This window comes from Cebidichthys violaceus, unplaced genomic scaffold (assembly GCF_023349555.1).
Source record: "Cebidichthys violaceus isolate CVI_PGR_0920_01 unplaced genomic scaffold, fCebVio1.0.p SCAF_32, whole genome shotgun sequence".
Classification (NCBI taxonomy): Eukaryota; Metazoa; Chordata; class Actinopteri; order Perciformes; family Stichaeidae; genus Cebidichthys; species Cebidichthys violaceus.
In genome coordinates this window covers 1,132,802-1,156,709 of record NW_027176506.1, presented here as the reverse complement: position 1 = coordinate 1,156,709, position 23,908 = coordinate 1,132,802, and the positions used below count along the sequence as shown (strand labels likewise).

Here is a 23,908-nt window from a genome sequence, read left to right as displayed (position 1 = left end):
GACTATAAGTGTAAGTTGTAATAACTGACACGTTGGACTTGATGCGCATTGAAACACTTCCCGCTGGTTGCTACTCCAAGAACTGCGTCTCTTCTCTTCATTTGAGCCACAACTTGATGGTAGTGTTTCTGCCACGACATTGGTCGGTGTGTTTACTGCGCCGCTGAATGAGTACCGTAAAGGCTGGAAAAGCTGCGCCGGTTAAAATAAAAGCGCTCCATCAAAATGTAACAATTCTCAATTATCTATCGGTTTTAGGTCCTGGGTCTATTGGTGACCCCTGCTATACTGACCAACTGTTTCAGTGAAAACACATCGTACTGTAATTTATAAATAAATAACATGAATATTTATTGTTGCAGTTCTTTTACATTCCCTAATATCAGTTACCATCTCATTTGAATACAGCGATGTTCATATTATTTAATATAGAGGGCGTGTTTTCATGAGAAGATATAGTATAACGGTCAAATGTTCTTAAACATGTATTCTAGCTGTATCTGAGTGGTGTTCTTATTCGCTTCAACGAGACAGGATTACACCCTGTATGGGACAGTACCTACTTTGTTTGGTTTCAGTCACCTACAAAATGGTAACAACTTGATTTTATTAAAATGTGTCACACAACAGTCACATACCACAATTTCAATTCAATGAAACAGTCTCTGTGCAACAATAACTCCTTCTAACACTCCTACTGTGATGGCTTCCTCTTCATCAGCTGTCACTGGTTTGCTATGAGGAATATCTAGTCTCTACACTAGAAGCCTCCCCTCTTCTCTCTGCTGTCTGCTCTGCTGTCTGCTCTTCTCTCTGCTGTCTGCTTGTTCTGCAGGCTCTTCTCCGTCTGCTCTGTCTGTGAGTTTTTCCTTTTTTCTGATAGCTTCTGGTCCACACTTCTCAGTGGATAAGACAGTAGAAGGGTCTTCTTGTCCTCTGTTCTGAGTCTAGTTGGGGGGAAAAAGCCCAAACTCACAGATTCTCTGCTCCTTTTTATGCTGCTTTAAAGGTCACAAAAGGTTGCATAAGGACACAAGGCTTCGTAAACGTCAAACAATAAGGACGGATCATTCTAAAAGTTATTTTTCTCCAACATATACTCATTTTAGTGTGGCTATGCAATGTTCGAGCAGAGGCCTAAAAATGGGCCTAGGGTCCAGAAGGACCAGAATACTGGAGCTTGAGTCTTGTTCTTCGTGGGTAGACTCCCTCATGGGCTCGTCTGGTCTTCAGGTGAACACAGTGCTGCAGCGGATGACCTGCTTGCTTGCTCTCTTCTTTTTGAGTTTGCTCTTCTGTCATCTGTTGAACGCATCTAATGAAACTGTTCGTTTGCTCTTCTCTGGGGATGGATGGGACAAAGTGACAGAGGGTTATCACTCTCTTTCCCTCAAACACAAGTCAAAGGTCACAGGTTTAGATGTAGAGGTATCAAAATCTGACTCTGAAATGAAGATCATTGTTGGAATAAAACTGAATTAAATATTGCTCTCTTCCTTGCTGTAAACTGAAAATGACTCTACTTTTGATTTATTCCCTCAGTAAACATTGTAAACATGAGTTTATGGTCTCAATGTCTAGTTTACAGTCTTCTTCAATACAGCATGATGTTCATTTAGTAACTTATGGTCCATTTAGGAGTAAAATAGACAATACACTTTTTTTAAGGTGAAAATATGAATATAATTGCATTCACCTCTAAAACCAGTTTTTATTAGCTACGAGTTGATTGTGAAAGAGAACAAAAACAAACAGTTGTCCTCTTCCTTCTTTCCTTCCTTCCTTCCTTCCTTCCTTATAACCTATGCATGGCGCACACCAAACGGTGGTGAAAGTAACTAAATACATTCAGAAGTTAGTTACTTATACACGTATACTTTCCAAGTTGATGCTCCTTTGTAACTTTACCCCACTATAGTTCAGAGGGAGACATTGTAATATACTCCACTACATTTATCTCACAGCTGAAGTTATGAATAACATAATTAATTCAGATTAAGTGTCTATAGTCTAATAATATATAATAGTATATCAGTGACAGCTGCCTCTTTCCGCAGAATGAGTATTTTGACTTTTACTTAAAACACATCACTGTAGCAACACATTTTTCAAGTTGTATACTTTCAGTGAAGTAAAGGATCCGATTACTTCTTCCACCACCGACCGTTACAGTCTTCTTTATGTAGGTCAGCTTCACACCATGCAGTGCTGTGAGCAAGGTCTCAAGCTGTACGGGGATTGTTATAATCCCCTGACTATTAAAATTATCACGTTATTAATTAACCCCCCCCCCCCCCACACACACACACACACACACACACACACACACCCTGTAGAGATAGAGTCCTTGTTTTCCAGCCTGTCCAACTTGACATCTGGAACGTATTGAGAAACCCTTCCACCAAAAGCCAACACATGGTACGAATCAACAAGGTTGTGTGTGCATGTGTGTGTGTGTGTGTGTGTGTGTGTGTGTGTGTGTGTGTGTGTGTGTGTGTTAAGATATAACGGCGTGCTTGTTTGATATTGTTCTGGATTGACTCTGGCCCATTTGTGTCTCTGTGCTCCTTTGTCTGCCAATAGCTGACTGGACCCTGAGTTGATAGAGGAGGAAGCGTAACGCTCACGGTTATTTCCACTGCCCCAACATGCAGGCTGGAAATACGAGTTTTTCAGCCCCAGTGATTTGCTTCTGGCTTTGTATTGCACTAGCCCGAGCAAAAGCAATGGACAACATGGAGGGGAACACAACCACTTCTGAGGTGAGGGATGCATGTCAAAGGATTCAGGTTGTATGATGTGCTATATGTAGTATGATGCATATAATCAACTGTCTATCACGTGTTATATACCAGGGATTTGCAGCATGTATCAGGTTCCACTACCCTGATGTGTAGTTTGTGTCTGTGGGTACTACAAAGAGTGAAGCAGACGCTGTATTATACTCATTGTGTTGTTGCAGCACAAGAATACATTAAAGTATTGTCCCATGAAAGTGTGAAACATTTCAATGTTTGAGGCAGATTCAGCTCTGGGATGAAATGAATGTACAATATATCAAGAAATACATACATTATTTAAATATGTTTGTATTTTACCCTTTTTCATATTTTGTATTGATTCACTGTATTTTATTATATTTCAATCTCTGTACTTTGTGGCCTGATTGTATTTGATATTATTAAGCTTAATTGTTTTATCTTGATTTTTGCAAGTGACGTTTTGAAAAGTGCCTTGTATATAATGTGTATTAGTGTTTATTAGTATTATTTCTTATTCAGCTGACTTTGATCATCTCCAGAAAGCCATCCGTAGCTCCAGATCTCTGTGTACTAGTGAGCAGCAGTATGTTCACAAGAGGAAACAAGTGGTCCTGGAGTCACTTAGCAGCCTGGGAATCAACTGCACTGCAGTAAGGAAGACAATTCATTTCTCTTTCCTTCGTTTCCTTCACCAAAGAGAAAAGTTGTTCTCCTGCACCTGTTTATAATGTGACGACCTCTCTTTTTATAACAGCAACGTCTTTTTCCTGCATGACTATGAGCAGCGTAGACGCTCATGGGAACACAGTGCTCTCTAGTTCATCCTCAAGTCATGTGATTTAGCTTGTTGACTGTACTAAACGTTCTCTGTACTGCTAAATCTGTAGTGTTAGGTAACAGGTACTGCGGCAAGTGATCTAGAAGGATGTTATAAGTGGTAAGACATGTGCCATTCTTACACACCTGTTCTAGAGGCTGCTGCAGGGATGACGTACTGTTGTAGCCTCGAAGTTAGCATCGTACCGGTTCCCTTGAGAAAACAATCGATTCTTCCACTTGATTTTGGATTAGATAAAAGCGTGAATGCAATCAGTAGAAGTAAAATCCTAACGTTTGGCTATAAACAAACTACCCCTCTGTCGCATGTACGTACATACATTGAGGCTCTGAAGACTGAAGTATGATGACATTTAGCCACTTAATAGCAAACGCTTTTTTAATACACATAACAAATTCACAACAGGGGTAGGGGAGAGTCAGCAGGAAAGACTAGTACATTAAAATGTAACGTGGGATAAAAGTACATTTTTAAAAGTAAAATGAAGTAAAAGTACCCCACTGGAACATGGAGGTGGAACCACACAGGAACACAGAGACTGATACTAAGGCTGGACCAGAGGAGAGCCCAGCAGGAACAGGCAATCCTTCCACTGCCAGGTTGAGAGTGTATCAGCCATGGTGTTTTGATCCCCTCACTGCGTGCCATGGGCAGAGCAGAATCTCCATACACTGAACCAGGGAATGAAATGAGTCATATAGTTCTTCCTCAAAGAGAACGTTTGCTGGGTCCAGCAAGTGCAGTTTTAGACCACAATGCAGATTAAGAATTGAGTAGTGCAATGATTAAATGGAGTCATTTACAACTGGAAGACCAAAAACAGGCAGGTAATGAAAATTAATCAGAAATGCTCAACACTGGGGAAAACTATAATCAAAGAACGGATCAGGAAGGCAGACACCAGCAGATGAGGCATGAAACAGGTGTGGTAGAAAACAGACAAAGGCAGGAAGTAGAACCAAGCATGAGGGAACTCAAAATAAAACAGGGAACTAAACTATCACAAAGACGTTCATGTTCATGGTTGGCTTTTTATACCCTAAGCCATAGAGGAACCCCAGCCATATTATTTGAATAAGGCTTTAGTCTGACAGACAGCTCACATACGAGTACATCAATACATTATATTGTTTCAATGCATGTCTAAAAGAATGCAGAACTAATACAACAGCAACTACTTATAACGTCATAAATAACCCTTACAATGGAGCTTGTAAAATAAGACATTCTCTTATAATTGACTTTACAATGCATTAGCTTAGCAGCTCAAATGAACCAGCTCTCCTTTGTGTTTCCAACAAGGATTCAGTTCCCCACATCACTCTGTTGGCATCAGGCGGGGGTCAGAGGGCAGCTGTGGGTCTGGTGGGTTCCCTCTATCAGATGGAACAGGAAGGTCTGTTGGACACTCTGCTCTACCTGGGAGGAGTTTCTGGCTCAACATGGTAACAAAGTCACACACATTTGTGTATGAATGAGAACTGAACAGATGGACAGACCAACACACAAAACGGAACAAACAATTGAATTCAATTCTGACATTTATTTGATAGCATTTCAGTGAACAACAGAGGTGACTCGAGTAGAGAGGAGTACCACTGCAATACTCAAGACTTAAGATCTCACTGGTGCATGGAACGCTAACGCAAATTCATCAATGAGGAAGCAGTTTGTATGCTAAAACATAATTAGTCATCAAGCACTGCATTGCCATTAACACAACCAATACTATAGTTTGGAAACTGCTCCTCGAAAAGGTCCGTTTAGTTAGTTTTGGGCAAAACTACTTTGTTAGGTTGAGGCACAAAAACGACTTGATTAGGTTGAAAACATGGTTTGGGCTAAAATAAGCATTTGAATCCTAGAAGTTATCTCAGGGTGCATGTTGTGTAGCAATGTGGGCGTGTCGTTCAGTAAGGTGTAGCCTGTCAGACTGTATCGGTTCATGTATGCAAGTAGTAACCTGCCAGGGCAGGAAGGCCCACTAAAGCCAGTTGATTGCCTAATACAAATAAAAGCATGCAGACACACGACACATGATCGTGAACACGGCTGCTCTGGGTTTCTATAGCATAGAGAGGAGGGCCACATGTCATTTAGCAAGGGCTTGAGTTTTACATCCATTCATAATGTTTGCTTCTCTACTGGGTTTGCTTTGGACTGTTAAAATAAGGGCATTCGTTTTTTTTACATTTGGCTTGAAGAGCTTGGTTAATGCAATAGTCAATTTTCTTCCCCATGACAATTCATCTTGACCTCTGTACTTGTCTCCTCTGATAGGTCCATGTCCTCCATCTACAGTGACCCACAGTGGAGCAGCAGCCTGGACACAGAAGTGTCCAGGCTGTCAGGTCCTGGGGTTGAGCTGGAGGTCGCTCTGGCCTGGTTGGGTGAGAGGGCAAAGGAGGAGCACTTCTCTCTCACTGATATCTGGGGGGTCTTGACCTCTGCTGGGATCATGAAACAGGTACCAGGACAAACACGGACACTGTTACTCATATGTCCCATCTTAAAACGCATCACACTCTGTTCTGAAGGTAGTCCTTAAAAACATTGTGTTTCATCAGATGGACCTACGGCGTCTTTCAGACGAGGCCAGCAGAAATGTCACCAACCCTTACCCCATCTACAGCGCCATAGAGAAGCACTGCTTCTCATCTGGTCCTATAGAAGGTACACATTCATGTGCACAGGTCACATTCGGACCTTAGTGACTTATTAGCCCTTTTCACACAGCCTATTGAAACCGGTGTAACAGCCCATAGTATACCCCAGTCCGGACTATAGCTGGGGTCAAAGGGGCCTAGGCTGGATTATACCCCGGCTATATTATGGCCTAGGCTAGATTATACCCCTCAGGCCAGATTATACCCCCGTGATATCAGTAGTGTTGAGTGATATACACAAGAATGACTTAATGTTTCAACATTTTATTGGGTTCAGCTTTGTCAGGTAAGTTAAGTGAGAAAGCTGACTGACTTAAATCTTAAAACTCTAAAACATAGACTTTTATTACTTCAACCAGAAAAACAGAAACAATATTAGACTTCCACAAAGATCAAAGATTACTACGTCCTGAAACTTCAACTTCAATAGAAATATTCAAAGTTAAACACTGATAACAACATCAAAATATCCACAAAGATCAAAGATCACTACCACAATTCTCAGTAGTGTTACACATTACAATAAAAGCACATACCCAAAACATAATGCATTTGTAACATAATGTAATAAAAGTCATAACGTTCTGAAACGGACAGTTTATCCCCGAGGTATAGTCTGGCCTGGAGGGGTATACTCTGGCCTGGAGGGGTATAGTCTGGCCTAGGACAGTTTATCCCGGGGTGTACTCTGGCCTGGGCCAAAGTATACCCCAGTTTGATCTGGGCGGGGCTTAATTTGGCCTGTTACACCGGGACTGTTGGACCATTCATTTTGTGAAAAAGCGTCGTCGGCGTGAGGGCGGACCTTCTTCACGGCTGTGTTACAGAATCTCAATGTGAAAGGGGCTATCGACTTGTAAACAGACTTTCTGTCTCTCAGGAAAATGGTTTGAGGTGAGCCCTCACGAGGCTGGTTTCACAGAGTTGGGCTTATTCATCGAAACGTCTCTCCTGGGCAGCAAGTTCCAGAGCGGAGAGCTTTTGGAGCAAATGCCGGAGATGGATATGGTGAAACTACAAGGTCAGAATCACAGTCACCGTTATTGGCCAGTTCACTTTGACAGCTCCCTGATGTTCTTACATTGAAATAGAAACAGCTAGGAGCAACGACAACACATCTGGACAAAGGTAAATAGAATAGGACTTATGTACACTAGTAAAAAAATGGGTCTTTTGATTATAAATTGATGATATTGTATGAAAGCACCGATATGTCTAAATATAGATGTCTATATACACACAAGTCAAGCGTTCTGTAAACAATACAAAGTGCACATGTGGCAGGGGCAACGCCACCTGGGGAATTGCACCCCAAGGATTACAGACATGAAAAAGGTTGGCATGCTAACTGATCCTATTAAACACATACCTGTAACAGAGGACAGGCGCCAAAAAGAATGAGGCTATCAACAGGTACCTCTCCCTGATTAGGGAGTTAGTTGGGGGAGGAGCCAGCCTTAGGAGCATTCACTGTTACTAGGGGACCATTTCCCACCACACATAGAAATGACTACTGAATGGATATTTGGCAGCAGTGGATATTTTGGTGTTCGAGGATTATTGATCGTGAATGACTGATTACGTGTTCATCAGAATGACGGCCAGTGGACAGAAGCTGTTCCTGTGTCTGGTTGTTTGTCCGTGCAGTGTTCTGTAGCTCCTACCAGAGGAGAGGAGCTGGACTAGTTTGTGTCCAGGGTGTGATGGGTCTTCAGTGATCTTTCCTGTCTCTGGAAAGGATAATTATCTGCAGTCCTGACTGTCCATTGTAGTCTGTCCCTGTCCTGTTTGGTGGCTGATCCAATTCACCCAGTGATGGATGTGAGAACAGACTGGATTATTGCAGCGTAGAACAGGACCAACAGCTCCTGAGGCAGGTTGACCTTCCTGAGCTAGTGCAGGAAGTACATCCTCTGCTGGGCCTTTTTCCTGATGGTGTCTATGTTGGCAATCCGTCCTGGGAGATGGTGGATCTCAGAAACTTGAAGGCTTCCACAGTAGACACAGTGTTGTTCAGAATGGTGATAGGGAGCAGTGTCCACTGTCATCTCCACAGTTGTAAGAGCATTCGACCCCAGGTTGTTCTGACCGTACCAGAGGGCCAACAGTTCAAGCTCCCGTCTGAATGAGGCCGATGACCGCTGTGTCGTAAGCAAACTTCATCGGTCTAACAGACGGGTCTCCTGAGGCGCAGCCGTTGGTGTAGAGGGAGAAGAGGGGAGAGCTGCTGCCTCCGGTCTGTCACCGGCACAGTGAGCTGAATGACTGGAGGGGATGTCTGCAATGATGGTGTTGAACGCCAGGCTGAAGTCCACAAACAGGATCCTTGCGTATGTCCATGGGGAGTCGAGGTGTTGAAAGATGTTGACTGATCTGTTTACCTGGTAGGCAAACTGCAGGTGGAACAGCAGGGCTCCTGTGATGTCCTTCAGGTGGGCCAACAGAACGGGTTGAATGCTTAGCCTGTGGTACTGCTGGAGAACCGCTCATACAAACAACGTCACGCACAACACAGCGCTTTCTTGGGTCCCCAGCAATACACCTGCAATTACATATAGTTGCGCCACACACCCAAGTCACAGCTACTCGAGGTCAAATACACCCATGAAAAAACCCAAGGGGGAGACTTTACCATTATGCCAGGTAGGCAACCTGGGCCTGGGGCCCCAAACAGCTATAGCTTTATTACAATGTTTAGATGTGAAAATCTTGAATTATGTTACTATTCCAACTAATAGTACCCCGACATAACCCTGACAAAGTCCCCAAAGCACATCAGAAATATTCAACTCAACTGTATACTACTTACTGTGTACTTCTACTTCAGAGGAAAACATTGTACTATTGGAATTGAAAGCTCCACTTTGAACAGATATTAGGTAAATCTCGGTACATGGGCCTTATGCAAGAACCACTCGTACAGTGGTTCTTGAGTGGCTTGTACGAGTGATTGAGGAGCACTTGCTATATTATATTATATTATAATATTATTAGTGCTGGGCAACGATTACAATTTGTAATCGCAATTAATCTCATTGTTATGCACAAAGTTCAATAATTAATTCAAAAGTAGTGTATTGCGCACTTTTATTTTAAAGTACTGCTATATGAACAAAAGGTCAATAACATTTGGTTTGAATCACTTTAAACAGATCAGGTTATTTTTAAGAGCAGTATTCTTTACACAGTAGTTATAATACAGTTATAATGATTCTGACCATAGATATTCAGCTGGTGTTCACAGCTTTATCTTCATGTGTGTAATAGATGATATTTAAATATACACCTTTAAAACTGCAAACCTATATACATCATGTTTTTGTGTTTGTTAAAGTCTCAGTAGGATAACTAAATGATGATTATTATACATATTACAAACAAAACAACTTTAAAAACTCTAAAACAACTATTTCAATGAATCATTTCTTTTTTGCTTTTCTAGTGTTTTGGTCAGACACATTATGCAACGTTGAGCGGCAGGAAGAGACGCCACGCAAACAGCTGTTCACCGCTCGCTGCGGTTCTTCTGTTAAAAATGTCCGCTTAATAATAAAAAAGAAAATGCGTTAACGCCTTAACTTGCCCAGCCCTAAATATTCTATGACATTGGCTATTGACTACAATATCAATATAACCATCTCATACTGCAGAACAACTAAAAGTAAGCACTAATTAGAGGTTAGTCTGTCTCTTAGAAGTGTAACGAGGCATAGCTAATCACTTCTTGGATGCTGTAGCCCGTCAGGCTCTTGAAGGAGAACGTGTCTTTAGACAGTGTTCCTATATTGGCAGAGATAGAGGAATGGTTCTCCACATGCATCCTCCCAACACGTCACTCGTCATCACTTGTCACGGGGAACATCCTCCGTTGAAATGCCTGATGGTGCAACATTTTCATGAATGAACACTTCCGATAAATGGCCAGTGGTGGCCGTCAGGGCCAGCTAAGCCTTCTCTGCTGGCCTAAACAGAATCACAAAGTTATAGCTATTTCATAATTTTATATTTTTTTACAAATACACTACAAGTATTATAATTTGTTTCCCATTATCTTATTTTCTCATTGCACAGCTCCTGTCGTCCTCTGTTGCTCTGCTTCCAGTACAGCTTGTTTTAAGTAGAGCTCTTATCCAATCAGATTCAGCCTCTATGTCTCTATGTAAGGAGAGAGGCCCGAGGTCCTCTAGGTAGACCTTACAGATTAAAGCATATGAGGACGATAGTGTTGATTGTCATCGTCTTCAACCAATCAGATCTTTAGTTTGACATGTTGGACGTATTCTAGGTAGCCTGCTAAGTACGTCAGCATTAAGGTGCTGTGATTGGTCAGTGGGCCAGCGTGACTTTTGTCAAACAGAAAGCTAGCTAGCAGATCTTAGTGTTTAGTAAGAGTTCAAGTTGAAACATATGTAAGAAGTTATGACATTGACGTGACATTTTTAGCGTTTTTAAATGGATTTCTGGAGAAGGACTTTTCCAGAAAAGCTGGACATCGTATCAAAGGGTCGGTCAAGTCCACAGCTAGCAGCTCTGACCCAGCATGGAGAAGGATTTGTATGAACGGTGTTTCTGGCTGACAGCGGCGGAGAAGCGTTGCACATTTTATGACTAAGAATGTGTTTCATTTGCAACTGAGCTCTTGGTGGAGCTATGCTACGTTAACCTGAGGTGGCTAACCAAGGCAGCTACACGACACCATAGCAGACAGGACACTCACAAGCTACGGTGCTTTTAAAATTTTAGCTGAGACCCGAGTGGATCTACAACTCAACGAACACGTTCACAACAGGACCTCTGGCTGGAACTGAACCACACCGATGTTCTGTAGAACCGCGTCATTGAACTCTTCATTAACAAAGAAAGGAGGATGGACTTTGTCTTTAAGTGAACAGCAGCTTTGGTTAGGGTCGGACATTTGATTCTCTGTTTGGGGTTTTGTTTTCTTTTACAAAGCAGGAATTATGGTCTGGAGAAATGAGGATTGTGTGGTGATTTCTTTAGCCCTGTTTGAATCAGTAGAACAGCTAAACGCTGCGGGGAGAGTTTGTAGCGCTGTTGTTTTCATGCTAAGCTAGTTTAGCCTCACCAGGGTACAATGTTTTGTTTCCGGGCTCAGAGTGTCTCTTACGTGGTGGGTTGCCAGGTTGAGCGAAGTCCACCGAAAACATTTAAGCTTCTGTATTTTCTAAATGCACTAGTATTAGTCAAACGTATTGTTCGGTTCTTAAGCCTCGTACCAGACGGTTCAATAGGAATACGTGTATTATTACACTCCTATAAACGAATAATGACCGTAGCTGTGGCGTCACAGTGAGGTTATTAGGAGGTGGTTCAACTGCAGAAGGACAGCACTGAAGGCCCAGGTATAAAATGCACGGCCCGCCACTGCAAATGGGGCAGTTCTCATAGCCTTATATGGTATTATTGGGACGTTCATCATGCTAATGTGGCAATTTGAGCAATTTTAGTGAGCTCAAAGACCAAAATAAAGACGATCAAATGATTTCTGCTCCCCTGAAAATGTGGCTCCAGATCTTGTTTAACATCTTCAAAAAAAGCTTCATCAGAACTGTGTGAATGTGGTTTAATTGACTGACAAAAACCCAGCAACTGCCATTAGATTTGATATACATATATGGGTAGTATAAATCCTGAATGGTGCACACAATGTACATACCATCACCTCTTTTCTTATGAGTTTGAATGAATGAAAACGGTGGCAGAGACCAGTGAAGTAAGCTAATTGAGAAAATAAGTTCCATAACTTTTAAAGGTACATGGCCTGTTTGCCTTTGCTTCACAGAATACCACAATATCTGCAGATTGTTTCATGCATACAAGTGATCAAACTGTGTGTGTGCTCGTGTGTGTGTGTTGAAACCATGCAGGTGTTCTAGGTTGTGCGTTGGCTCATGAGGATACAATCAAGGAGTTCATCCCTCCCTGGCTGAAAGGTAATCACAGTTTGACATTGTCTCACACACTAAATGTATGTTAAGACACTGCAGGGATAAATATTATGGTGTGTGTGTGTGTGTGTGTGTGTGTGTGTGTGTGTGTGTGTGTGTGTGTGTGTGTGTGTGTGTGTGTGTGTGTGTGTTTCAGTGCTTGGACAGACAGACGGTACTTCTGAAGAGTACCTGCGTGTATACAATGGCCTTGATAAACTACTTGCCCTTATCAGAAGCACCATCAAGGATCCGACTGCTCTGTCTGACCTCGACAAGTTGCATAAAATACTAGACGGTAGTAGTTATGAGTTACCCTGCTCAGATCATTTCATAAAACTGACCTATTAAATACAATTGTTTTGGTAGCTGCAAGCTAATTTGCAAGATTATAGCTACTGACAACCTGAAAATGATGCTATCAATGTTTAAATTGTCTTCACATTTGAGCGTTTTTGTGTCTGTGATGAAACTATGACACAGTGTCCATTCAAATCTTTTCTTTTCCAGACAAGCTCAAACACAATGAGTCCGCGTGGCTGGAGCCACAAGGTTCGGAGGAAAGAAAACGTCTTTCTCAGCGGTGGATTACGGAGCTGCTGGCGGAAGTAGAGACCTGGAGCGAGAGTCTGGAGGACGGAGCTTTGAAAACACATGGTCAGTGGGTCAAAGTTGTAGACAAACAGACCCATTTCAATATGATGTAAACATGATGTAAACATGTCTGTGTATTACTTTTCAATGTTTTTCCCCAGTCTCTGTGCTTACGAAGAAGGTCCTTCCCAAAATGATGAGATGGGAGTGGGGAACGACCAGCAACTTCCTCTACCAACACCAAGGTGAGAGAACAGACCCCTTCATCAAAAGCTGCGATTACCTTTGGTAAAAACGCTGCTTTGTTCATCTGGTTGATGGTGCTTGACCTCCCTTTACCTTTGTCATGACTTTGTTTAGCTTAGTCAGTGTGGATTACTGCTGAAGTACCACAACTTCATTGCCGTCACAGCGTGCCGGTTTTGATCGGTCAGTAACTGCAGGAGTGAAGGGATGCTTGGATCCTTGGAGATCAGGATGAAAGGCCCCTAAAACCAGCTGTTCTTACTTTTTGGTTGTCATACGTGTTCAACAAACAAATCGTGTTAGGTGAGAGGTGCTGGTGGGAGGATTTTCTTACCACTTGGATAGAACAATTGTGTATCGTGTAACTCATTACATTTTGGGAAATATGCCGAAGAATGGGTGAAAACACGATGTGTATTTGAAAGGTGTTGACCTAGATCTAGATGAACCCTAGATAATAACACGCTCTCAGGAGTTTGTCGAGACCACAAACAGACCTAACAGTGAGACGCATCATGTGGACTCAAACAGGACTCAATGAGGGCTCCATATCTACTGGATGTGTAAACAGATATTGAAACGTTCTTACATTCGTTTGCAGATCCAATGGTTCCAACTTGTCTTCGCTCTCAAGAAAGCTTCCACCTGGTAGACGCCGGGCTGCTGATTAACGTGGCTTACCCTCCATTTCTGGGAGAGAAGAGGGACATTGACCTCATCATCGCACCGGAGTACAGCGCTGGAAACATGTTTGAGGTAGAGCGGCGGCAATCTTCCCTCCGTCCGACGATCCACATCACCACCGCTGTTACGGGCTGTGTTTGGCAATAAGCGTGACGCAAAATGAGTCTTCAGAGGCAGTGGCTCCATTTAAAAAGGTTCACTCAACACAAATACAGTTACGAGAAACATTCTGTGTCAAAACATCTCCTCAGACTGCTTTATTTTACACAAATCACTTAACCCATCTTATTGAGTCTAATATGGCTCTTACAGTAGGCTCACTGTCTGATTATGGATTGACTGCGTTGTAACTTGAACATGTTGTTGATTGAGTACACATCTGGGAGAGGGATCCCTCCTCACTTCTCTCTGGGGTTTCTTCCATGTTTTTCCCATTAAAGGTTTTATTCTTATTTTCTTTCTAAACAGATGCAAGAGTCCAAGGACAGGGCGCTGTATGCTGCACAGATTGTAAAGCCTCCTGAGGCAAATTTGTGATATTACAATTACTTGAATTGTTTCAATCTGCCTGAAGCATAAATTAAAACTAACATCCCTGCAGTACAGTACTCAAATCAAAGCTATCTTGTAAATAATATAGTGGAAATAAACCTATTGCTTAACAGTCAGTAATATCATTATGGAAAAAAAAGAATTTCTGGACTTAATGCGACCAAGTCTGCCGTCCATTTGAGATGCTTTAATGTATTTCTAATATAAATTTGGATGATACACATTGGTAAAACCCCTAATTACTGCTTCTAATCCCTTTATACAAGTATCTCCTCTATAAAGTGGTATCTGCCTATGCCTAACTCAAGGCAATTTATTTCCAAGACTTTGTTCCAGCGAATGAAACCACGTTCACCCTCTGCTCCTTTCAAAGACTCTGACTCTTGCCAGAGATTATGCAGCTGAGCTGAAGAAGCCTTTCCCAGAGATAGACGACAGAATCCTGGAGGAGAAGGACTGGCCAAAGGACTGCTACGTGTTCCAGGGACGAGAGAACGAGCCCTCGATCGTTTACATGCCGCTCTTCAACAGAAGAAACTGCAAGGGTCTGTACCACACACGGAGACTGGTATTGTAGTGAGGCAACAAGCAAACTAAAACATACAGTAGGGTACTAACATGCTTCCATTCATCATTCACTCAGAAACATCAGCAGACACGTTCATTTATATTGACCCATTCATTCCATGTGCTCCATTTCTGGCTTTGTCTTCTATGGTAAACAATGTAGTCCTTCATTGGTCCACATGGCCTATAAAACATTTATCAGCTTACAACTGACTCAACTAGCTTACTTTATGTGTCAGCCGTAGCTTAACGAAATGAATCAGCGCTGATGGTTAACTTGTCAGTACCAAGGATTCAAGGATCATTTATTGTCATTATGCAACACAGGGATGCACAACAACATTCAGTTGTAGCCCATTTACAACACAACAAACCAACACAGTAGTACATTCCTGTAGTGCATTTTTTGGATTTGCATCATAAGGAATGTAAACAGCATCATGATGTGAACACAGAGTCCTCCTCTGGTCCACCAGAGTCCTGCTCTCTGTCCTGATGTCCACCTGTCAAGTGCAGCTTGATCCTGGTGAATGATGGATCCAGGTCTCTGTGAAGACGTGGGCTCAACAGTCACTGAACTCTGAACACTGAATCCATCGACAGCCAGCAGCATGCTGGGTAGTGGAGTAGCCTCAGGTCCCAGCTGGATTAGCTTAGCTTCCATCTTGGCTCTCCTGCCTCTCCTCCCTGGGGCAGTTTGGTGGTGTAGGTGACTATCTGCAACTTAAAATGAGTCCCGAGAGGCTGAGTAGGGGAGACTAACCTGAGGTCGGCTGGCCGTCAATGATGGCTGAGAAACAAACTAACTCTTGTGCTGAATAACACACAATGAAAAACGTTAAAAAGAATTTCTCTTGATGTACAAAGGTAATCGACAGCGATCAACAGCGTCAAACAATGATGATAGTGCTAATAATATCGATAGCAGCGGCAAATAGCGTAAATAGTAAGACTCTCTTACCCGCTCTCCTTCCATTCATCCAACTAAACTACAGAACAGCATGTATCCCCATGGCAACCCCCAACACCGTAAGTGACAACAAAGGGTGTACCAAATGGCCCAGGCCGTCCCTGGCTCCTACAGGTGGCGTTTGGTCCGGCAGGTCTGGCTGGTTGGTCAGCCGTGGGCGGTGATCCCCCTAAAGTCCGCTGCTCTTAATCCTCACGCTTCCTCTTTAGATGTTGATGAATGCATTCTGTCAATAGCGATAAACATGAAAAAACAACAAAATGTTTTAGAACAACAGCATATCATAATGACTTATTAGTTAAAGTATTATAAGACTTCATAGTTGCTAACCACTCAAACATGTTTTGCATGCCTCTATAATCATTATAAACATACTTATAATATGATATATACACATAGTATAAGACAAGAGGCGAGGACATTCAAACTAAAACCCTCGGACCATAGCGCTTACCTGAGCTACACTTTTAGCAAGGTGTCAGAAGTAGAAGGGCAGCAGGTGATTGGAGCCTGAACCAGTGTTCACTGCTTTGTTGTAGATGCAGAGGAGGTCAAAGCGAAGATGGAGGAGTTCTCCACCTTCCAGCGTCCCTTCAGCCAGGAGAAGATTGAGTCTGTGTTGGAGACGGCGAAAGCCAACATAAAGAACAACAAGGAAACTCTGCTGCGGGAGATTCACAAGGCTGTTCTCCACCGTCACAAGAGGTAGGGATGGGTGGGGGCAAAGCTGAATCTCACATCTCCACATGAAGTCTGGGGGCTCACTGTGTCTCTGTGTCTGAGGAAACACTCAGACGGACAGATACAAAAAGAATTCAGTTACCGGAGTTTATGTCCTGTCTGTGGGATCGTCTGAGACAGAGATGTGGATGGTTGACTGATTACAATCTAACATGTCCACTTCTCTTTGCTTCTCCCCACCAGGAAGTCTGTGCTGCACTAGATCTCTGATTTCATCGTGATAACTCAGACACTGTGCCTGAGGAGGCTGTGAGAACACAACCAATACGTAATCATGTAATGTAACAGCATATAGTTATACTTGTTTAATGTACTGTTTGTTTCCTAAAGTGTATGGATTCTACTTTTATCTTAGTTTCAAAGAGGGGAGATCTTGCTGTAGCAATAATTGGCAACATTTGAAGAAGGCCATGTGCTGTTTCACCATGATGATGACCTCCTGCTCAAAACCAGGGGCCGGTACCACAAAGCAGGATTTGAGGTTAGCGAGGTAACTTCAGGGTTAACTCCGGGTTTTCAGCTCCACCAAGGAGGTTCACTGATTACCGGGGTCGTCATGGTTACATACACTGAACACCTAACCGGAATAGGAAAGTTGGAGATAAGCGATCAACTGGTAAAAAAACACTGCCTCCCAACCAACCAAAGCTCGCTACGTAGATATCGGAATCAATGTTGTACAAAGAAGTTTACGTCATAATCCAGACTAAAAGCAACACAGTCTAAACAGACACATGCTGTCAATAAATTGCCGGCTGTGTGAATGTGCAAAGGAACATATTTGTAACATCACTGTCTCATCTAGAGCCCGACAGATCTGACTATAGTTCCATGTGTATTTTGGTAAATAAACGTCTTGCAGATCTATTGTCACGCTGTGGGTGTGACAATATGTTTGCCTTATTCTCTCTGCTGTCAACGCAGCGGTGTGGATCGGTATATTCTCTCATCATATCTTCTCTTCAGCTTCTTGAGCCGCGTGAAGCCGGTTGACATGTTGGAGTTGTTCCTTACAGTGTCGGACTGGATGCAGCGTTACTTTGCTCACTCTGAAGGAATACGACTTAAATATCGCCATAAGAATACATCTAAGCAACACATTAATTTAACGGAACACACATGATTATAGTCAGCTCTACTCGTGCTGCAGCATTTTTTTCCGGTGAAAAGACGTTTAACGGTGATTTTATAGATCTGTTAATTTCAGATCCAGGATTAGTTAAGCCAGATAACCAAAAGAAACTCGGGTATGTTGAACTTGCTTTATGGTACAGGCCTCTGCTCCATCAAGACTGGAGACTGCGAGCCAGCTTATATCACCTAATATTAGTGCCTGGAGAACATTCAAATAATTTCTAAGAGGGAAAGTTTCTCTGTGGTCACCTTACATTTCAGTTGAACACCAGCAGGATCATCACTTGTCTGGAAACCAATCAAGTGTGTCATGGTCAGTGTGTACAGAGACTGAGATTGGACTTTACAATGAAGTAGGAGACATCAAAATGAAAAAATACACTCCAAGACGAAATACAGGAGCCAGCTCAGTGTCTTCCACTATGGCCAAACATCCTCAGCATATCCATATACTGTGCATACTTGCCCCGTTTACTAAATGTTGGTACGTCATCATGTCACATGTCCTCCTATGAAACACCTGTCACGCTGGTTTCGAATGAACTAACCCTATGCCAGCGCTAGAGGTCGCACAACATCCACAGGCGGGAGTTGTGTCTCTATGTGGGTCAATGCAGCCAAGCAGCTGCATACAGCACAGTAACTCTACCCTTTAAAATAAGACGCCTGATCAGTGTAGACAGTGAGACCATCACTGAGTTTCTATGTCTTTCTTTCTCTTCTGAGTTTGTAATAAAAGGATTGGACCTGACTCTGTTTGTATTAACTCTCTTTTAATTGTTTCTGTTGAAGTTTCCTACAGAAGTACGACTTCATCGTTCTCTGTGGCATTCTAAGCACTGATTTCCCAATCATAATCTCTACTGGTGTTTTGTATATCTTCAGGTGAAATAATTCTGTCATCATACGATGTCATGAATATGATCTCTCTCTGTTTCTGCGCGTCCTCCGTGCGCTTTCCGTCGTCCGTGAAGTTGCCTGATCCGCTGCACACATCCGCCCTCTCCAACCGCAAACAGAGGAGAAGAAAATGCTTCATGAACGGATCTCACAGCTAGAATGCCTTCATGGTGGATAGACACAGAGCTAGATGCATTACAGACGCGAGTAAGAACACCGACATGCTGCCAGAACACCAAACCGAGACGCGAAGCAGGACGCTGCCGTGAGGACGGATCTCCGGTGAGGCTTCAAACCGTGTCGGCGCTCCACGGGGGACAGACGTGGACTACAAGAAGAGGGGACAATGTTCAAAGTTGGTCCGCAAAGCGCCGTCCATCAACCGCTGCAGCATACGAGCATGAATTGAACGAATAATGCGTGTCGTTTGGGATATATCTGTGATTCTGCAAACATATATCATCTGCACGTCTTCAGGTAAGGTGCCAAGAAGGAACTATGCTCCTTCACAACAACAGGAGAATATCGCATGATTGAAATGAAATGAAATGAAATGTTGCAGTAATGCCATCTCTCACAGGAAGTCGTCATTAAATACTTATTTAACTAAGATATTATGTCATTAAAGTGATATTTCTGTTCAGTTACTTACTACAGAATATTGGGCTTAATTTCGTCCTCATATCCTGAGAAATCACCATAACTACAAACACACCTGCCAAGGTAACACTTGACCTGTTGAAGTGTGTGGCGTACAGTACGTACAGTACGTGTTAACAGGCTGTTTGCACAGAGAGACATAAAGTACGTCCCATCAGCCACTGATGAGAAAGAAATGAGATGACTGGATTCATGCCTCAGAAGTCACACATCATAACCCAGCACCTCAACCCTCAGAGGCAGACAGTACAGCAGCCTACAGTACACAGGGCTACGACACTGTCAGCATGTCAAACAGCTCATACAGTATGGCCGTGTCACTGACACTACATCCACACTACTCCATTTCTATTTGAAAATATATAACTATAATATGTTTTGCTACGTTTACACTGAGCGTCCTCACTACGCCGGCGTTTGAAAACGCTCCTGAAGACGGATGAGTTTGAAAACTCCGGGTTGCGTCTTCGTGTGGACGGACGAAGACGGATAAGTTTGGAAACGATGACGTAGACACTTGATTGGTTCTTAGCAGTCATGACGTGTCCTTCCCTGATTCGTCACACCTCTATCACGTGACCGGAAATCATAAACAACAGCCTTGATTACCGGTCGACTACCAGGTCAATTCAACACGGACGACTGATGACGGGTGCTGTTGACCGTGTTGTCTTTACTAGCAGCTGTTGTTCAGTTAAAGTCTGCATGTCTGGAGGAAGCAGCTGTTAATGGAGCGATCAGTGAGCGACGTGACCAGCGGAGGAATCGGACCTACGGAGACGTCTGAAGTCACGGTTAGCGGCTTTGGAGAGGACGGACACAAAACGGAGGACTTTCCTGTCCTTATTAATGCTTATTTTGTTCTGCGCAACTATTGTGAAGTCCACAGATAACATGTAGGCTAAAGGAACAAAAGCAGTAAATGTTCTCCAGTGGGACAGATAGTTCAGCCTCCAGCAGAGCTACGAGTGAGAACAGACAACGAAACCGAGAGAACGAGTGAGAGACGAGTGTTCACCACATTTATGGACCATAATCTAGTAAACCACGTACACCGGTACCATCGCGCCCAGTGTACGTGAAGAGTCACGTGATGTTGGTTTTCAGGCGTGTCAGTCTGGACGGAGATGGTTCAGTAAACGGAGTAGTGTGGACATGGCCTGAGGCAACCATCCATTGAGTCTCATACTCAGGCCCCAGTTTCTTAACTCGGTCTGAGAGTGATATTGTCACACTGCTACGTAGACATCAACATACACTCAATATGACATCTTTGTGGCAGATGCTATTAGCACCAGGTTTCAGAAGCCAACGATACTATTTGCACCCGGGCGGATTAGCCAATGTGGCTTTTTACATGTGGATGTTTACAGCCAACCTGTTTTCACTCCTAACATGTCAATTAACGCTGTTTGGTCAGAGCTCAGGAGGGGAGGAGGATGGGTCAAACAAACACAAGACTATCGTCCTGGAAACTGTGATGGACTAACAATACAATACATCTTTACTGTCCAATTCTTAATTCTTAATTCTTAATTCTTAATTCTTCGCCTCCCCAAACACAAGAAACAACAACATTCAGTTAGTTAACAAAGAGACAGGACATCTTACACATGCAAACAGTTCATGTCAGCATCTGCTTAGCTCTACCCAGTCACTTTGTTGAGGACTCTTGGGATGAAGGACTTCAACACATTTTTAGTTTCAAGAGGAACTTTATAGCGCCTCCTGGAACTGAAGAGCTCAAACTCGCTGCAAAGAGGAAAGGAGCTATCTGCCAGGAGACTGCATGTTCCGTGCAAAACTGAAAAGTTAAGAATCCATTTGATCACATCACTCGTCAGTCCCAAGACTCCTGAGAACCCCTAGCTACATGACTCGTTTGTCACCCGCTGATCAGAGAGTTGTTAGTCAAGTTATTGTCACATTCGCTCTCTTCCTAAACCTAACTACCTGTTTTGTGTTACCTAAACCTTACTTCCTGTGAAGACGGAAGTATATTTGGAAAAGACACGATGCATGTAAAAACGCGTACAGAAGTGGCACTAAAGGGACACAGAGCGTCATAGTCTGAAGCTTAGTGCTGCTGACCGAGCTGCATCCTTTGAAGCATAGTGTTGATATAGCGTGGCAGAGACAAGCACAGGTGTCCCTAGCCAACGATGCTATGTGCACCCAGCACTGTTTGTGTATAAGTAGCCTACTGTAGGCTTTTTATATTCTCCCTAAGCCATACCCAAGTACTTTTAGTTGCCTATACCTAACCAAACTGCAGCTATACTGAAAATATTAATAATAATACAAACATAACTAAACTAAGCTAAAAATAGGCTTTCCATGGAGCTCAGACCTGGAACCCTGTGTTTGATCCATTCATCCACCACAACCTTCTCCCAAAGCCTACTACGTCCCTCTTTATCCTTCTGCTGCTGTTAATATACAGAGTCACTGTGACTCACCCACTGCTTTATGGACTGCTGGTTTGAATATTTGGAATAATCATTTTTAGCCACCAAAACGGTTACAATGAAGGACTTCAACACATTTTTAGTTTCAAGAGGAACGACACTGTAGTGAAGTGAAAAGACACTGTGAAAGGTTTAAAGTTGTGTGACCAAAACACGGACAAGTCCTAGACCGGATAACTCTCTGGTAGAGACCTGTCAATCACTGTAGCCCCGCCCTCAAGCATCCCCTGCTTTATGGTCTGTTTGACTCTAAATGGACCATAATGCAAGTAGACACTCCATGTTTTTATAACTGCCCCCCCACACCTCAACATAGCCCAAGCTGACTCAATGTTAGCCCATAAATGAAGTATTAAATAGTGTAGTAAAAAAGTATAACGGTCTCAGGGTCCATCGTCTTGCATCTTTTAGACTTCTTTAACTTTGAATACATTAAACACATTTTTCTGATTATACTTATATACTGAGTTACATTTTCAATGCAGGACTTTTCAGTTGAACCAGCGTATTGGTGCAGTTTTGTATTCATACTTTTACTTTATTAAAGAACCTGAATACTTCCTCCATCACTTGTTCCTGTTTGGTTCATGTGACCTGGTTTTGCATTGGAGCAACAAAGACTCAGCTGTATCTGATGTATCTGATGTTTCTGTTCCCGGTGGGTCCGCCTTAATTGTGCTGCTGCTGCCAGGCAGGCTGGTTGCAACCTGCAGCATTGGATGGAAACGGAGCTGAGGCACAGTCAGTGGCAGCCTGAGGCCAGAGACACACAGGCCACTGGTTCCCCATGCTAGAGGCGCTGCACCGAGCGTCCCACATGTACGGATCTCCATGTGGCCTACTTAGAAAGCTTGGTGACAAGTTCATTCAGCTTCAGGAGAAGAAATAAACAGATCACTGTTTTGATGATTCAAAAGTAGTTAAACCATACAGTATGAATTATACGATTAATCGCGATTAAAAATTGTAATCGTTGCCCAGCACTAATAATTATAAATGCTGTATTGATGTTAGCAGGCATGCATGTTTTTGATTAAAGTTGGACTTTACTTCTGGGCCTTGTTTGGTTTAAAATGGGGGTACTACGTACAGATAGGATGGTTAAATATGAGATGTATGGGGCCAAATGTAATTTATGAATATGCCATCAATAATTTATGCCCAATTGGTCCATTTCTGTTCATGGATGACACTGTCATGGTGACATCAGTATTATAGTATTAAGTATAAATGAGAGACATGATGCTAGCCTTGTTTTTTTGATACAGTACTTACATGTGTTGAAAGAGTACCTGCCATCAGTACTGGGCAGTAATGTGTTACTCAGTAAGACTTAGAGTTATGTGCACTATATTTTCTTTATTTACTTTCTTTGGCATACATATTGATTTGATGAAAGTCTCATCATGGCTCGTTGTATGACTCCCTCCTCTCCCTCTTTACAGTGCTCCTTGTAGGAATCCAGCTGTAACTTGTTATGAACTAAAAGCCCCCGTTAATAGAATTGAACGGTGAGGGTTTAGTTGTTTTCTGTTCTCGGTATGTTTCTGTCTAAATTCCTTTCTTTTCTTTTGTCCTTCACACTACCAAAGGAACTCGCTTCACTGACAGAAGAGCTGATTCCTCTCTCTCTGTGTTTCTCTTTGCAGCCCAGCCTATTGCATCCAAGCTTGATGCGGGTTGGTGGGCGTATAAGGACGTCGTCCAGGGCAGCTTTGTTCCAGGTAATGGTGCCATAATCAACAATATTTGTCAATGCTATGGGAAGTGTGTGGCCGATGAGAGACTAGTCTGCCCAGAACTAGTGCTAATACAAATACTTACAGAAGAAATGAACTTATTACTGTATGGCAAAAGCAGCATCCCTACTATCCCCAAACATGTCACTCATAGAGGGGAATGTCCAGTGACTCGTGTTCAGGGGTAGTGCTCTGTGACAATGCAGGGAGCAGTGTGAATCACAAAGTCAGGGTGGTCAATGGTTGACAGTTAATAACTCAAACTTCCATGTCTCAGTTAATTATGCCTTGTATTTGAATTGTTTTCATAAACTTGTACATAAATCATTCACAAATTGACTCATTTAACGTCTTTGTTTTGCATTTGGGTCACTGATCAGATTCTATATTAGTAATACAAGTTATTATTATTACTAAGTGAGTTTGGAGATGATATAGA

The 23,908-nt window shown here is 42.7% G+C and overlaps 2 protein-coding genes across 4 annotated transcripts in view; both read left to right on the top strand.

The window, feature by feature from the left end:
* The first annotated feature begins 2,648 nt into the window (after positions 1-2,648).
* Positions 2,649-18,453, top strand: LOC137882504 (cytosolic phospholipase A2 gamma-like). 2 transcript variants are annotated; one of them, XM_068724844.1, is made up of 14 exons: positions 2,649-2,762; positions 3,302-3,412; positions 4,903-5,045; positions 5,881-6,067; positions 6,168-6,273; positions 7,147-7,287; positions 12,155-12,220; positions 12,372-12,512; positions 12,725-12,871; positions 12,970-13,053; positions 13,656-13,810; positions 14,664-14,835; positions 16,367-16,532; positions 16,752-18,453. In XM_068724844.1, exons 1-14 carry the CDS (start codon positions 2,649-2,651, stop codon positions 16,768-16,770), a joined length of 1,752 nt encoding a protein of 583 aa, XP_068580945.1. In that variant the 3' UTR covers positions 16,771-18,453. The 2 variants fall into 2 exon arrangements, with proteins under 2 accessions (XP_068580945.1, XP_068580946.1); XM_068724845.1 differs by lacking the exons at positions 16,367-16,532; positions 16,752-18,453 and having other exon boundaries at positions 13,656-13,932; positions 14,664-14,749.
* A 224-nt stretch (positions 18,454-18,677) lies between these two features.
* Positions 18,678-23,908, top strand: part of LOC137882456 (carbonic anhydrase-related protein 10-like) — a 111,007-nt gene continuing 105,776 nt past the window's right edge. For both annotated transcript variants that reach the window (XR_011103955.1, XM_068724764.1), the window contains exons 1-2: positions 18,678-19,079; positions 23,380-23,454. Coding sequence is in view for 1 of the 2 variants with exons in the window: in XM_068724764.1 (XP_068580865.1) it covers positions 19,019-19,079; positions 23,380-23,454 (136 nt within the window). In the remaining variant the exon portion in view is untranslated. The remainder of the gene's footprint in view (positions 19,080-23,379; positions 23,455-23,908) is intronic.